Source organism: Scyliorhinus canicula, chromosome 28, assembly GCF_902713615.1.
Source record: "Scyliorhinus canicula chromosome 28, sScyCan1.1, whole genome shotgun sequence".
In the NCBI taxonomy this organism is placed as follows: domain Eukaryota; kingdom Metazoa; phylum Chordata; class Chondrichthyes; order Carcharhiniformes; family Scyliorhinidae; genus Scyliorhinus; species Scyliorhinus canicula.
Window position 1 is genome coordinate 12,345,580 of NC_052173.1, and position 16,110 is coordinate 12,361,689.

The 16,110-nt window shown below is 41.5% G+C and overlaps 2 protein-coding genes across 8 annotated transcripts in view; both read right to left on the bottom strand.

The window, feature by feature from the left end:
* Positions 1-16,110, bottom strand: part of LOC119958146 (zinc finger CCCH domain-containing protein 10-like) — an 86,482-nt gene that overhangs the window by 48,340 nt on the left and 22,032 nt on the right. For 4 of the 7 annotated variants that reach the window (XM_038786453.1, XM_038786452.1, XM_038786456.1 and 1 more), the window contains one exon: positions 6,143-6,368. The gene's annotated coding sequence lies outside the window, so the exon portion shown is untranslated. Of the gene's footprint in view, positions 1-6,142; positions 6,605-14,830; positions 15,567-16,110 lie in introns of those variants that run through there. The other 3 variants (XM_038786459.1, XM_038786457.1, XM_038786455.1) reach the window with 3 other exon arrangements.
* LOC119958148 (zinc finger CCCH domain-containing protein 10-like) lies at positions 499-6,233 on the bottom strand. The gene is made up of 2 exons (XM_038786461.1): positions 6,139-6,233; positions 499-4,333 (listed from the first exon to the last, which is right to left on the bottom strand). The coding sequence occupies exon 2, from the start codon at positions 4,283-4,285 to the stop codon at positions 3,614-3,616; it is 672 nt and encodes a 223-aa protein (XP_038642389.1). The 5' UTR covers positions 4,286-4,333; positions 6,139-6,233; the 3' UTR covers positions 499-3,613.

The following is a 16,110-nucleotide window of genomic DNA, read 5'->3' on the forward strand; positions in this document are numbered from 1 at the left end:
ATAAATATGAAAGAATGCCCAGTTTAACATTAAACAGAACAGGCATCTTGCCTACTTCTGTTCCATATTTCAAGTTAGAACCTTCCAAAACACCTCTTCATATGGTTTCAATTTTGTTTTTTTAAATGTGTATATTTCTGTTTTAAATCATATACAAAAGAATCCCCCATTCGAGGTAGGTCACAAAATTTACATCCAATCATTGATTGCAGAGGTGGCAGTAGGTGTAAAATAGGTGCAAGTCTTTTTTCATCAATGCCACAGCCATGGTTTTCACCCTATTAGTTAAACAGCTCCAATATAAACTGAGTTTTACGAGCAGGAGCTCACCTCCAGATCATTCAGAACCACTTTCTATTATTATTAGATTGGGCCAAATCAAGTTAACTCACATCCCAGAGGTAAAAGGATAACATTTTAACTCCCTGCACCACTGCATCCCAGCACAGGCAATGCTATTTAAGTGTGCCCTATAAACACAAGGAATACAAAACAATACACAAATGAAAATTTGCTTTATTGTTATACACTCAACAGACTTCCATAGAAATGAAGGTGAACACATTTTTGCTTTAAAAGGTCAACAATTAAACAAAGTACACTTAGTTTAGGACTGTATAGGTTCCGTTGTCTTGGAGGTCTGCATCAGTGGAACGATTAACCATGGGGAAAGAACAGTCTACATGTAATCGCATAGAAAAGCAATAACCAGAGCAAAGAATTATGCAGCAATCAATATATACACATTATACATATACTGTACCATTAAACCTTTCCAGCCCATAAGATGCAACTAAAGCAGTGATGGTTTCCCATTTTATTGGCATGCCTAGATAAACAACCAAGTGTTTACTAATCCATCTCATTAACCATTTCACTGCAAAGCAAGTCCAATGTAGGAAACAATGTATTTTGGTAGTACAGTAAAACATTAAAAACGGAAATAAAAAATTAAAACTAGTTAGCAATCAAGTGAAAGCCAGAATTCAAACTGAAGGAACAAAAATGCAGTTCAGATCAATGGCAAATAGGAGTACACTATCAACTGCAAGATAATCCCATGTTTTCCTGGAACATTCATGCTTCCCAGGTGCACAGACCTCACTATGACCACATCAAACTTACTTCAATCACAATTCTTTTGTACAAAAAATGTGAATGATGATAGGGTCTGTGTAGGCTGTGAAGAAACAATTTCACTGTGATAAAACTCCAAGATATCCAATAAACTTCCTTCCTTCTCGATCATTAAGCATATTGTGGTGTAACTATTCTAGCGTGGGTTTTAACCAGACCATAAAATCTGTTTCATGCCTGGTGTCTTCACTGGAAAGGATTAATAACTGATGAATAGACAAATAACTATACACCACCCTCCCACCTGCTCTCCCCCCCCCCCCCACCCCCCAAAAAAAAAAACTTTAGCTTGGGTGTTTCCAAAATTTAGGCAAGAATGTGTGTGTACAGGGGGAGAAGAAATGTCAACTGTTAAAAGTCTTGACCCCAGGCTTTAATTGGAAAACTAAACTCACATAGTATGTACAAACACCAGAACGAGGGATAGATGGATGCCAGAATCCTAAACCACTGATGACTATAAATAGTATCATAGTATATTTCAGTGCAAGAATCTAAAATAAACACTACAAGAGCAGGTGATACTTCAGCACTGCAGTTCGAGGAACTGGAAGAAGCTGTACAGTTAAATCCATGCAAATTTAAATCAGATACATTAATAAGCAGACTCCTACCAAAGTCCTGCTGTGACAAATCATTACTGACTTAAGCAGTCTTTTATGCAAGTCTGATGAATAAGCTTGTTCTATCACAAACAGGGTTCTACTGTACACCAAACTCTGATTCATCCATCCGTGTATCAGTTATAGCTAAAAGTAATTAATATTCCTGGACTATAAGAGAGGAATTCCAAAAGTATCTGGTAGTTACAGTATTAGCTTGATAACGGTCATCATTAATATATAGTGGCAATGCAACAAATTGCATTTTTGCAATACAATGCTGAATTATATCCCTCGAGTGAAGGCATGTAGAGGGAGATGGAAGCATGTGGACAAAAGGAAATTAGAAATACAGTAGACGGGGCTAGTTTGTATCCACCATTCCCAGTTGAACCCGAGTGAAGACCAGTGCTTCTTCAAACAGGGGAAGAGAATCAGCAGGTCGATAGAGGCTTTACTTCCTGCAACAGCAAGTGCAAGATCAAGATTTTCAGAGGCTTGGACCAAGATGCCTGGCCTCCAATGGGAACAGCAGAGCGACCAGAAAGTTAAAAACTTTTGTAGCCAGGGAATTACTAAAAAGCAGGCAGAATTGTTTACCAGAGTTCAGTGAAAATATGGCAACTAATATCTACGCTCATTCAACTATTTTAAATTGAGTTTTAAAGTAGAAAGCAATGCACGAAGAGTAACAGGAAAAACTGCATGAGGTGCCATGCAGTGGTCCTGGGTTCCCACCACCAATGCAAAAAAACACTCACTGCAATACAGATTTCCATAGACCAAAGGACCACCAACCCAACAATACCTATTATGCAAAGCATTAAAATGCCTCATTTGCTGTGTTTTGTAAGACAGGTTCTGAGTTTAAGAGTTGATTGGCTTGCAAATGATTGACTTGGTTCTCATAAAAGTCAGTCATATACAAAATAACATACATAGGAGGCAGCTACATGTTTAAAAGATGATTTGGGTGCATTAAAGGCTGTACTTCATTTGTTGGATTTAGCTTACAAAATAAATCAGGACAACAAAATTGATCAAGACTTATACAACCCTTTAGTACCCAAGGCTGTTAAGTTTGCAACACAAACCAAGGCATCTCATTATAACACAATGGAAAGTTTTGCAGGTGGCTCAATTAGTAGCCAATTTCACCACTTAATTCACTTCTGTTTCGGCCACAATGTTTTGCCAAAGACAAATCTAGCATGTGTCCTTTGTCTTTCAACAGGTTTTTAGAAAAGCAAAATACGTGGAAGAGAGCATACTCAAATCTGCACACACATGGCCATAATCCAGTCACTGCATGTTCAATTTTCACAATGTGCAGTGTGTCACTTGGAAAATTGCATAAACCGAACACTGGATTATAACCCAAGTTCCTCTCACATTAAATATTTTCAAGGTTCTCCCATTGTTATTTACGATGGGAGGGAAAGGTGGTGAGGAGAAAGAAAGTCAAATTGTACAAGTGGTTTAAATGTCACTGCAGGGAACTGGGATATCACCATGAACAAAAATCAGAATTTTTGATATTGTTCTTACTTCACGCCCAGCCATCCTCTGAATTTTAGAAAGGGTAACACACAGCAACCTGACCTTAAGGCAGTCAAGCTACTGATAACCATCATTTATTTCTGCCCCACCACCACAACCATTTATAAATTTACGGTAGTGGCATGGTAAAACTGCCTTGTATCGATTGAGCTTGTGGTCTTTTATAGGTCAATTTGTAAATTTGCATCTGTAAAGCAGAGTCCCAGCACAACATTCTCAGATCTGACAAACTACATAGGTTTCTTTATTAATATACTGAAGTGACAAACAAGTATGAGTTGTGTCACACCTCTTTCAGGTGATTAACTCCAATGTCACTGGGTGCCGAATCTCCCAGCTGTTGCAGTGGGTGTGGGAGTCATAGGTGTCATGGAGGTCATGGGGGTCATCATTCCCATCTTCACTTGGTTGCGGAGATTTGCATTCTGCTCCAGGAGGAGCTCATTGGTGGCCATCAGGTTTGACACCTGTTTTTGGAGATCCTCAACGCGTTTTTGCAGCATGAGATTCTCTTCCTTCAGAAACCGGTAGTCAGTTGCGCCTGGATTCTGCATGCCGTAGTCGTATACTTCAAACCCCATGCCCTCCATCCTTCTCCTCTTCATGTGGGCGTCGTAGCCATCGTAGTGGTCAGCTTCATAACCTCTAGAGTAGAGGTCATCATAGCGATCATATCTGCGTGCCAAGGGGGAAAACACCTGGCTGTGCGCCATACCTTGGTTTTCATAACCATACTCGTCGCGCTTTACGTGCAGGAACTTACATTTGGGCCCTCTTTGACAGTCACCCTTCTGATAGTCGTGGCAGATCGGAATCTCACCTTTATTAACGGGTAGATCAGAAGATAAAAGGCCAAGGGTGGACATCTCATTAGCGTCTGGGTGGCGGAACTTGCAGCGCTTACCGCGGTTGCAGACGTTGCGCAGGAAGTCACGGCAAATATCATCTGTACTGGGGCCAGCCTCCTCGGTGCCGTTATCTGGCATTTTTATAGATTAATTCTGCGCTGTTTAGCCAAGGCGCTACGCAAGCAACTGCAAAAGAAAAAAAAAGGCAGGTCTTTACAGAGAATGAGCGATTCATTTACAAAGTAACTATTGCGCATTCCATAAAACATTGAATTCCGAGTAGTCGCAGTAGCAACATTATCAAGTGATTATTAGCACTGAAGAAATCGGTGCAATGTGTTTGCACAACTGGAGAGGGGGGGGGCAGAACTCAAGTGAATCAGTCAGATCCACAAGTGTGATGTGCGCAAAAAAATAAATGCTGCGTTATGTTTTGGGGCTGCCCAATTGATAACATTTTTAAAAGATTGTATGGACAATGCCAGAACAGATCGATTCCTCGTGCGCAGGTTGAAACTTTTCCTTTTGAAAAGGACTACAACAGGTAAAACTCAAAGTGCATTCAAAAAGGTAACTCAATATATCGATATTACCAATCTCAGCTGCGGGGGATAGGCGCACTTCTTCAGACAGGAAAATTATGAAGTCACCCCTAGGTAATTGCAACTCTCAAGCTAACTTCTGAAAAATAGCATCAATGAGCCCAGGATGAACAGGAGCGTCAATATTGCAAGAATTTTGCTTTTTCACAGCAAACTAATTTAAAAGAAAACAAGCAATGTAGCCTTAAATGTGAAAAAGTGAAGCAGCTCATCAGCATGAAAACACGAGTGCAGAATCCCCTCGTGATACTAATTGAGACTATTTTGCGATTCCATAGAAATCGGCATGACATTGAGCTTGCTGGCCCGAGAGCCATCTGATTTCAGAAATTGAGATGCAGATTTTCAACCCTATCGCAAAGTTTAATCAGGCTGCACAGAATAACTCTTGGCCTGATCATGCTGCTTAAATCGGTTTCCACTGGAGCTGCTTCAGATGATTCTTCATCAGTGTACAAACAATAGCAAGAAACCCCAAACTTGGGTCACCATACTTGCACCAAGTTTAATTCTGCATATCGCTGTTAGATAAAATGGTGCAGGGGAGGGGATTTTTTTTTTTTTTTAAACTGACTCGTATTGCAAAACCATAAACGTAGTTAACTCTTCAGGTTTGGTAACAGTCCCATTTTCCGTGTTGGCCGGCCGCACGAGTCATAGTAAATTTTTACACTTCCCATAGGCAAGCAATTTCAACATGGCTTTTCAAATGAATAGGCTCCGAGGCCTTATCTTTCTGCTACAAAGAACGACTGGATACACAACACAGAATCGAACATTTAAAAAGTTGGGAGTAATCAACAAAGTGGGTGGCGGGTAAAGGCAACAGAAACAGGAACAATATTTGCATTGACGACTCAGCTCCTCCAAATCACCAATAGGTCCTCCCAGACAAGCCCGTCAATATAACTGCAATCCTAGCCGTCTCAAACAAGTTTAACCTTATTCCAACTATATTTTGTCAAAAACTACCGTTTAAATACGGGAAAAATAATTGAATTGTTTGTGTGTAAAATATACCGCCGACCGTAACAGAATTGTCCTCCCCTCCCCCACACAAGCGGCTGATTTTATCCTGCGTGCCACGCACCCAACTGACATTTTATTCGACGGATACTTCGGTCTTAAAATCAACCTTTACCAAAATTAATCAGCCAAGTGATTGGGCAGCCCCAGCCCCTCCAAATCACACCTCTTGAACCGAGGGCCTCTCAAACGCGCTCGCTGGATTTCAGGCTGTGATGGCGCCTTTAGGCCTCGACTTCCTGTTACAAATTAAAATGACCCCGTTCCACAAACAAACACCAATCTTCTCCACACAGCGTGTACACATTAAAATATTGGAATAATCCCATTGAGTCCGAAACTGTAACATGTATTAAAACTCACAAACCAGGGATGGGTTTACCTATACAGCACAGCACAGCTCCTTCTCTCACAAGCTCCGACACAAAGAGGCTCAACGCAGGTCCTCCCAGTCAAGGGTAACTTCACGACAAAGAGCCTCAAACTCGGTCCTCCCAGTCAAGAAGGACCCCGGACTAAAGAAAAAGGCGTCTTCCACAACTGGAAAGGGGTTTCAAAAGGCCAGCAGGTTGCTAGTAAATACCAAACATCATCTGTCAAATGGAAATCACCAATTTAGATTTAAACTTGATATTTGGACAGACGCCATTTTACAAAACGCTGCATTCTCTCCACAAATTACTTCCTTTTGTAACAGGTCTGGTGCCTGACCCAAGGATTTGGATTGTATCTCGAGACTGGCAGTCTCCAGACAGCACGGTAGCATTGTGGATAGCAATTGCTTCACAGCTCCAGGGTCCCAGGTTCAATTCCTGCTTGGGTCACTGTCTGTGCGGAGTCTGCATATCCTCCGTGTGTGCGCGCGAGTTTCCTCCGGGTGCTCCGGTTTCCTCCCACAGTCCAAAGATGTGCAGGTTAGGTGGATTGGCCATGATAAATTGCCCTTAGTGTCCAAAATTGCCCTGAGTGTTGGGTGGGGTTACTGGGTTATGGGGATAGGATGGAGGTGTTGACCTCGGGTAGGGTGCTCTTTCCAAGAGCCGGTGCAGACTCGATGGGCCGAATGGCCTCCTTCTGCACTGTAAATTCTATGATAATCTATGAGACAGTGATGTTTTCTATGAATCTTTAGTAATTAAATGTTCCCACTATTTTAAACATGAAAATGGAATCACTGAATTTTATTTTAATAACGTAACTTTTGGCAGTACTACTTAAAGGGAGAGATGAAGCAAACATAGCTGCAATCTATGTCACTCTTGCTGCCATAAAGGTCATTAACATTTTGACAGCACATGGTGTCTATCGCTATTTATTTCTGCTTAAAAAATTTTTATTTGATTCACTATTTTCAACAAACAGGGCGACTTGCAAAGCACAAACTGACCTCAAGTATGGATGCCTCCCCTTTCAGAATACTCAATTGGGGACTATTTATAATTTCCCATTAGTATCTCACTTCACTCATTTAAAAAAGGAACAATGACAATCCTGTGATCACCTTTAAATTCACAAACATTACTGTGCAGTCATTTCAATTAACATTCACCTCCTGTTTCAAGCCATTTATAAATATAGCAAAGGCAAATCTATTAATCATCCCTATCCTTTCCATGGTGCACAATGCTAACACCTGGTAAACACAAGTAGCAAACTGCCAATTTCAAGAAAAACTCTCAAGTTCTTCCCTCATTCCAGGAGACCATGGTTATTGTAAGAAATGGATTTTTATATATTTTCCCTCGTACCCTGAATTTTACGTAGAGTTAACAGCTGGTATGTGAAAACTACATAGATTTAGACATTCGTGATAGCATATCCATTGAATCTGGACATTTATATAAACAGAGGGTGGGATGTTAGAACAATGCAGCAAGACCAAATGGGAAATGAAAACAGACAAAGTCTATCTGCAATGTCTGGGTTGGTAGCAAGTGTCAGGAAAACAATTAAATAGTTATTTTGTCGGTATACTTCGATTGGTAACGTTTCGAGTTCCCGTTTCCCTGGGCTTCTGTGGCTAGGACTCATCTTTCATTCTCACTCCACAGTATAAATATTTCCCACTTTCTCTGTATGTTAGCTTTGACAGTCATTGGACTCGAAACGGTCGCTCTTTTCTCTCCCTACAGATGCTGCCAGACCTGCTGAGATTTTCCAGCATTTTCTCTTTCATAGCTATTGGTTGCACATCAACAGTTCATTGATCGAATGTGAATGAAATCATGGGCAGCCCGGTAGCATAGTGGTTAGCACTATGGCTTCACAGCACCAGGGTCCCAGGTTCGTTTCCCAGCTTGGGTCACTTGGAACGTGTGGAGTCTGCACGTTCTCCCAGTGTTTGCGTGGGTTTCCTCCGGGCGCTCCGGTTTCCTGCCACAAGTCCCAAAGACGTGCTGGTTCGGTGAATCGCACATTCTGAATTCTCCCTCTCTGCATCCGAACAGGCTCCGGAGTGTGGTGACGAGGGGCTTTTCACATAACTTCATTGCAGTGTTAATGTAAGCCTACTTGTGACAATAATAAAGATTATTTAAAAAGAATCCCTACAGTGCAGGAGGCCACCATTTGGCCCATCGAGTCAGCACCAACCCTCTGAAAGAGCACCCTACTGAAGTCCACGCTATCCCCGTAACCCCACCTAACCTTTTGGATACTATGGCCAATCCACCTAATCGGCACATCTTTTGAATATGGGAGGAAACCGAAGCACCCAGGGAAACCCATGCAGACACGGGGTGAAATTGCCAACTCCATAGGTCACCCGAGGCAGGAATTGAATCTGGGTCCCTGAAGCTGTGAGGCAGTAGTGCTAACCACCGTGCCACCCGTTTTAGATGGTATATTAAGTGTGAATCATAGAATTTAGAATTTACAGTGCAGAAAGAGGCCCTTTGGCCCATCAAGTCTGCACCGACCCTTGGAAAGAGCATCCCACTTAAACCTATCCCAACCCCTTAACCCAACCTAAACTTTTTTGGACACTAAGGACAATTTATCATGGGCAATCTACCTGACCTGCACATCTTTGGACTGTGGGAGGAAACCGGAGCACCCGGCGGAAACCCACACAGACACAGGGAGAACGTGCAGACTCCGCACAGACAGTGACCCAAGCTGGGAATCGAACCAGGGACCCTGGAGTTGTGAAGCAACCGTGCTAACCACTGTGCTACCCTGGAGTATCGATCATATGAATGGTGCGAGTCAATCAAACATAGTTTTTTTTTTATAAATTTAGATTAGCCAATTATTTTTTGTAATTAAGGGGCAATTTAACGTGGCCAATCCACCTACTCCGCACATTTTTGGGTTGTGGGGGCGAAACCCACGCAGACACGGGGAGAATGTGCAAACTCCACACGGACAGTGACCCAGAGCCGGGATCGAACCTGGGACCTCAGCGCCGTGAGGCGGTTATGCTAACCACTAGGCCACCGTGCTGCCCCAATCAAACATAGTTAAGAACTCAGCAAATCTGGCAGCATCTGTGGAGAGCAACATAATTAACATGGAGTTGAATGACTTCTTTCCGGAAAAAAAAGTTATGTTCGACTGGAAACGCTAATTCGGTTTCTCTCTCCACTGATAATGCCAGGCCTGAAGTTTTATTCCAGATTTTCAACATCCACAGAATTTTGCTTTTATTATGGTACGAGAAATCCTGGATACCATATCCAGAGAGGACTCTGAAAGGGTCCAGTACACAGGTGTACAGGTTCATGGAACAAATAGGATAGAAGAGAGAAAAGAAACAGTAGAAAGTCATAACATACCAAAACTAGTGTTGGCCTGTGTTCAAGCTGCTCCAAACAGTAATGGCCACCTGTGACTTCAACTACCTGGTTAAGTGTTGCTTTATTACTTAATTAATCCTCTTAAATTTGTTACACCAACTATGGCTGCTAATTTTCTGTTTTGTCAAGAACCTAAATAAAGGTTAAAGTGATTTATCGAACCAAAATTATCTTTGATACATTACAATCTACGACCCTATTTCTCGCTTTCTCTCGCACCCCCACGCGCGCGCCTCAGACATGTCCCAAAGGCTTTTGGAACATTGTACTCCAAACAAAACTAGAAAATATTGCTATCCATTAAGCGAAACCCCAAGGCCACAAATATAACGTGTTCCAAAAATGTATCCGTCGTACTACTGAAATTTCTAACAAAACTACTGGCTCCATCATCTTTGGTAGGTTAACCACATTTTATCCACCTCACATTTGCACAAAGTTGCATCTAAAATGCATATTCACCTCCTTCCTTATCACAGCCTGCATCCATATTCATATTTCCTTAGACTGAACCTTGTGCTAGCATTAACTATTTTGAGATTAGATTTCTCCCAAGAATGCAGCACCTTTCATGACCTCAGGACATCCCCTTAATTGGACAAAATGAATTGGGTACTCTAAATTTATATTTACATTTTTTTTTTAAATTCATACATTTGGAAAGTTCCATCGGTACCATCAACCAATAGGCAAAGGGAGAAATAAAACAATACAAGCCAATATACTTGTGTGCTTTTCTCAATTCAACACACAGGGTGATGTTGAATTTTGACCACCTTATGTTACTTAGCTCAAAATACTCTCTGCATGCAAGTTTGGAAAAACAGCAACAATTGCTTCTCTGATCTTTCTTAAGTATCAAACGGACAGAGCAAAAATCATACATGCCACAGCAATACTTGAATCAGACTGTGCTTAGATGATCCCCAAGGACCTTTAAAATGCCACAAATAGAGCCAGCCAAGGAAGAACTTTTGAAATGTAATCATAGTTGTAATGTAGGAAATACAAGTCATTTCAAATACAAAATTCCTCAATAGGAACTCAAAACCACCTTTTTCCCATGCACTACAAGCATTCATTTGCTCACAGCTCAGCACACCCAATTTAGTTGCCACCTTTATACTTTCCCCAAGGACAAAACACTGCCCCCCCCCCCCCTCCTCCTCCTTTCAAGGCTGTTTCCAGGGTCAGCAGAACAGTGGGCTCGCACATTCTCATTTCATCTCAGCGATGAGATTTGAAATGCACCTCGAGTTTCTGAATTATACCTGGCTAAAGCATGCATGCTCATCGCACAAGTGTCCATGATCTGGAAATATGGATGAATGGACATTAAATAGCTAGTAGAGCACCTGGTACAGACACTGGGGATTGATTACTCATTCTGCGCTCAACAGCTTGCAACCTTCTGACAATTCAATTTAATTTAATTTAATTTAATTTAATTTAATTTAATTTAATGGCGAGGGGGAGACAACACACCAAACAGCTAGGCCAAAAGCAGAGATCCCCAGAGTGTCAAAAAATAGAAGACATGTTCCATCCATTTGTTAGCACTTGCATGTCTCCCACCAATGGTCACAAAACAGACACAAGTATGTGCATAATTCAGAAAATCTGTCCACAAGTTAGCTCTACATTGTATGAAATGGTTATAATATTCCTAACTTTGAAATGTCTGGTATCCAGTCGGAAGAAAATGTTCCCGGTACCAATAATCCCTCACTTTGATGTGCTCAAAAACGCACCAAAGCAATGAAACGTAATATCAGTACGTCTTCAACTAAAGAAATTGAACTGCGGAATGCCTCACCAACAGGCTCATGCAGGACTCAACATTTCAGTTTAGAGGGGAACAGAAATGCTCAACTGACATCAATAAATAACTGAAAGGAAAAATACTGGAAATCAGAAATCGAACATTGTTTATTTCTGCAGATGCTGTCTGCTTTGCTGAGTACTTCAGCAATTCCTGCTTATTAGTAAATGATCAGTCTGTCAAAAGTTTTATAAAGCAGAAGGAATTGGCATCTGAGCACTGGATACTACTCCCAATCATTGGGATTTTAAAAATTCAGTGGCCTGAAAACGATTTATGTGTCAAAAGTTAAAGACTGCAAGTTCGAAACACTATTTAAGCCATCCAAATTGCGTAAATGTAAAGTTTGAGACCAGGAAGATCCCAGTTAAGATCCTGGTTTTTGCTGAGCTTGACTGTAGGAAGTAACAACGGCACTACAAATTACCTTTTTGCCCCGGGTCAGGAACTAAATAGTCAACCAACTTTCCAATCTTGTTGATAAATTTACACAGCAATTAAGTACAATTTGAAGAGCGTGGGTGCAAGTTTTTCACAAAATAATTATTCTGCAAGCCAAGAGATTTGTCAATTCATGAAATCATCAATGTGACCAAGATAGCCGCAGTGGAGTGATACCTGGACAGCAGTAGAGTTCTAAGAGAGAACGGCAACCATTAGGTTTGGCTGGGCCAAGCTCCTGACACCTTTGTACAAAATCAGATCACTCCTGATCATCCTATTAAATGGAACGCTGTCAATTCATACATTTGGAAGGGGCAGCACGGCGGTGCAGTGGTTAGCACTGCAGTTTCACGGCACCGAGGTCCCAAGTTCGATCCTGGCTCTGGGTCACTGTCCGTGTGGAGTTTGCACATTCTTCCCGTGTTGCAGGGGTTTTGCCCCCACAACACAAAGATGTGCAAGGTAGGTGGATTGGACATGCTAAATTGCCCTTTAATTGGACAAAATGAATTGGGTACTCTAAATTTATTTTTTATTTTTAAATTCATACATTTGGAAAGTTGCAGCAGTACCATCAACCAATAGGCAAAGGGAGAAATAAAACAATACAAGCCAATATACTTCTTGTGTGCTTTTCTCAATTCAACACAGGGTGATGTTGAATTTTGACCACCTTATGTTACTTAGCTCAAAATGCTCTCTGCATGCAAGTTTGGAAAAACATCAACAATTGCTTCTCTGATCTTTCTTCAAGTATCAAATGCACAGAGCAAAAATCATACATGCCACAAGAATACTTGAATCAGACTGTGCTTAGATGATCCCCAAGGACCTTTAAAATGCCACGAATAGAACAATTTGAAGAATGATTTAAAGTTTAAAGCTTTTAAAATTCAGAACACAAGACAGAATGGCTATCAGGCAAGAGTACTGCAGGAGGTTTAAATAGACAAGAGACACCTAGGAGCAAGAGGGCCCTACTTCAAAGCTGCATGACGGGGTGTAGAGACATTAAGTAAAGTCATGGAGTAAAGTGGAAGAATGTTTTTTAAGTCTGTTAACACTATGCACACAAGTTCCACTAATTGAAATTGGCCGTTCGGATCAGACCCTTTACTCTGCATTTCACCACACTGGAATAAAGCAGTCGGCAAAGTGAAAAACTCTGCTCCATCTCAGTGTTAACTTGGCCTGCTTGAGAAACTGAAGGAGTACATTCTGAGGGAAAGCTGGTCTCAGTTACTATGTTTCATGGATACATTCCCAGATCCACTTGCCATACAAGTTAAATAAAGGGCAGCAGGAGTAAATGTCCATAGATGCCTTTGGAATATTTTCAGAAGTAACTGGTGCCACTTAACCAGAGACGGTATTTATGGAAGCCTGAATTATTTTTAAAATACCCACTTTTTTTTTTCCCAATTAAGGGGCAATTTAGTGTGGCCAATCCACCTACCCTGCACATCTTTGTGTTGTGGGGGTGAGACCCACGCAGACACGGGGAGAATGTGTAAACTCCACACGGACAGTGACCCAGGGCCGGGATAGACCCAGGTCCTCGGCACCGTGAGGCAGCAGTGCTAACCACTGTGCCACCGTGCTGCCCCTGGCAGCCTAAATTCTTAACACCAATATTCTTCTTGCATTCCCTTCAGAACAATGATCAGGTCAGAACTTAAGCCAACGGGACAATGGCAGCACGGTAGCATTGTGGATAGCACAATTGCTTTACAGCTCCACGGTCCCAGGTTCGATTCCGGCTTGGGTCACTGTCTGTGCAGAGTCTGCACGTTCTCACGTCTGCGTGGGTTTCCTCCTGGTGCTCCGGTTTCCTCCCACAGTCCAAAGACGTGCAGGTTAGGTGGATTGGCCATGATAAATTGCCCTTAGTGTTGGGTGGGGTTACTGGGTTATGGGGATAGGGTGGAGGTGTTAACCTTGGGTAGGGTGCTCTTTCCAGGAGCCGGTGCAGACTCGATGGGCCGAATTGCCTCCTTCTGCACTGTAAATTCTATTTAATCTTCCATAACTTTACCATTAAAACCAATGTCTGGGTGAGAAATGGCAATTTACATACGAGGGTACGTATTTAGGGTACCCTCACATAGCAAATTTCCAAGAAAATAAAATGGAATAGGGACAAGATGGCAAGGGGAGCTCAACACAAACAAAATTAATGGCATATTGGGCAGGATGCCATCTGAAGCAGACCACAGCCAAGTCCAATCCCCTCACCAGATTGTATAACCACTTCTGAACAGGCGTACTAGAGAAGAAATGGATCTTGGGAAATCGTCTGCTTTTTCTACTACCTAGCCCTGGGGTGTCATCTTTATCAGTTCATTCAGTGCTGTAACCAGTGCTGGGGTCTTTTCATCAGTATGGCCGTGACACTAATCTAACATCTTTTTTGCTTTACATGAATCAAGAGCGATTTCAACTCTCAGCATGCCAAGACCACGACACAATCCTGCTGGCAACAAGTATAACACTAACTCGAAATGTTAATACATTTGTGCCTGATGGAACCAATCTTGTAATTGGTTGCTTAACTAAATTTCCAATAAAACGGAACAGGAAACCAACACATTCTGGAAATACAGATTTTCAAGATAGTTAATCTGCAACAATTTAGTTCATATCTGCATTCTGAACTGGTTTCAGATTGGCATTCACTGTGTTCATAGTAAATCAGATTAGGATCGAGAAGATACTTTCATAGATCTAAAAGTTTGGACTACAGGTTTCAGTCGTTGGTTTCTATCACTTGTCGATCTAACTGCTTATGAATGCTTTGACAAAGGGGCCTCTGGACTCGAAACGTTAGCTCTTTCCTCTCCCTACAGATGCTGCCAGACCTGCTGAGATTTTCCAGCATTTTCTCTTTGGTTGCTTATTAATAGGATTGCTTTCCATTGCAATGTGCTGGTCAGAACTATTTAAATAATTCTGGAAGTTTGTAGTATATTTCGTTACTAATTTTGCGACGGACGTTTTAAGAGCGAGATGTTTTGTTCTTGGCGCTGTTTCCGGCCAATTTCTTCAAAGCATGACGACTACTCGTCGTCGATTAAAATCTCCGCCATCAGTCCAGTCATTTACAGTTGGGCGGACGCTTCAATTGGCGAGGAGAGCAGTTACCGAGTTTCCAAGCTGCTGTCCCAAACAATTAACTGGAAACAGCTGCAAAGACCGAAATAAATCTCCCTCAACACATCTAGCCCGCAGAGAAACACGTCGGACAGCGACAAAGGAATAACCGTTAGGTAAAAGGGCGGATCTGGGCGGGAATATCCGGGGAAGACGAACCTCCAATTGGCTAATCTAACCGACAGTCACTTCAGATGGTGTTCGGCGCCATTTTGTCAGCGGGAAAAGTGCGGCTGAAAAGCCGATTTTAAAATGGCGCCGCAGTATCGCCCCTTTAACAGACAAAAAGACTAGGAGCTTCCAGCAAGGAAATTAAAACCATAGCATCCGCCACATCAGCAACGGAGGATCCGAGCAAGTTACACTGTATTATAAATAGGAACTATAATAATGCACTGTAACTAAACAATTGAAGGGAAAATAACTTAATGGAAACAAATTATAAAAACTAAAGGCGTGCGCACAAGTAGCCCATTTCGAGTGTAAACACCCTATTTAAATAAGGCTAGCAGTGGATCTGATCTGCAAAAACCTCTTCGCGTGTTGAGTTTTCAAACTAAATTGAGAAATTTACACAGGTACGTTTTGCAATCATTCCAAAGGGACGACTAATGGAGGTGCAGCTCAGGAGGTTCCCGTGCTGCTTGCTTACATCCACAGAAGAGGCAGCAGGCATAAATGGACCCGCTAAAACTACATTTGAAAATTACTGTTTTAAAAAAATTATGTATTACAATTTACAATGGACCCTAAAAAAAGTCAGATTTTTTTTTACAAATTATGCAACAGCCAAACCAGCAAGGGAATTGAGTAAAAAAAGTAAACGGACTAGGAATTGTAAATAATATTAAAACGGATATAAATTGAGTAGCAGCAATCGTTGGGACTCTGAAAAATGTTAAATGCATCAATTTTACGGGTACTGAAAATTACTCCAAATATTTTCAACTTCAACTGAAAGAACCATGAATCACAGAATTGTTACAATGCAGAAGAACCACTGATCAGTAAGTTAACTGAATTAACAAAGCCAAACTTCATTAGTTTGTTGAACAGGATCACCTAAGGGACAGAATTAGTGTGTAAAATAAGAACAAAAATTATTTCAAAAAGACCACACAG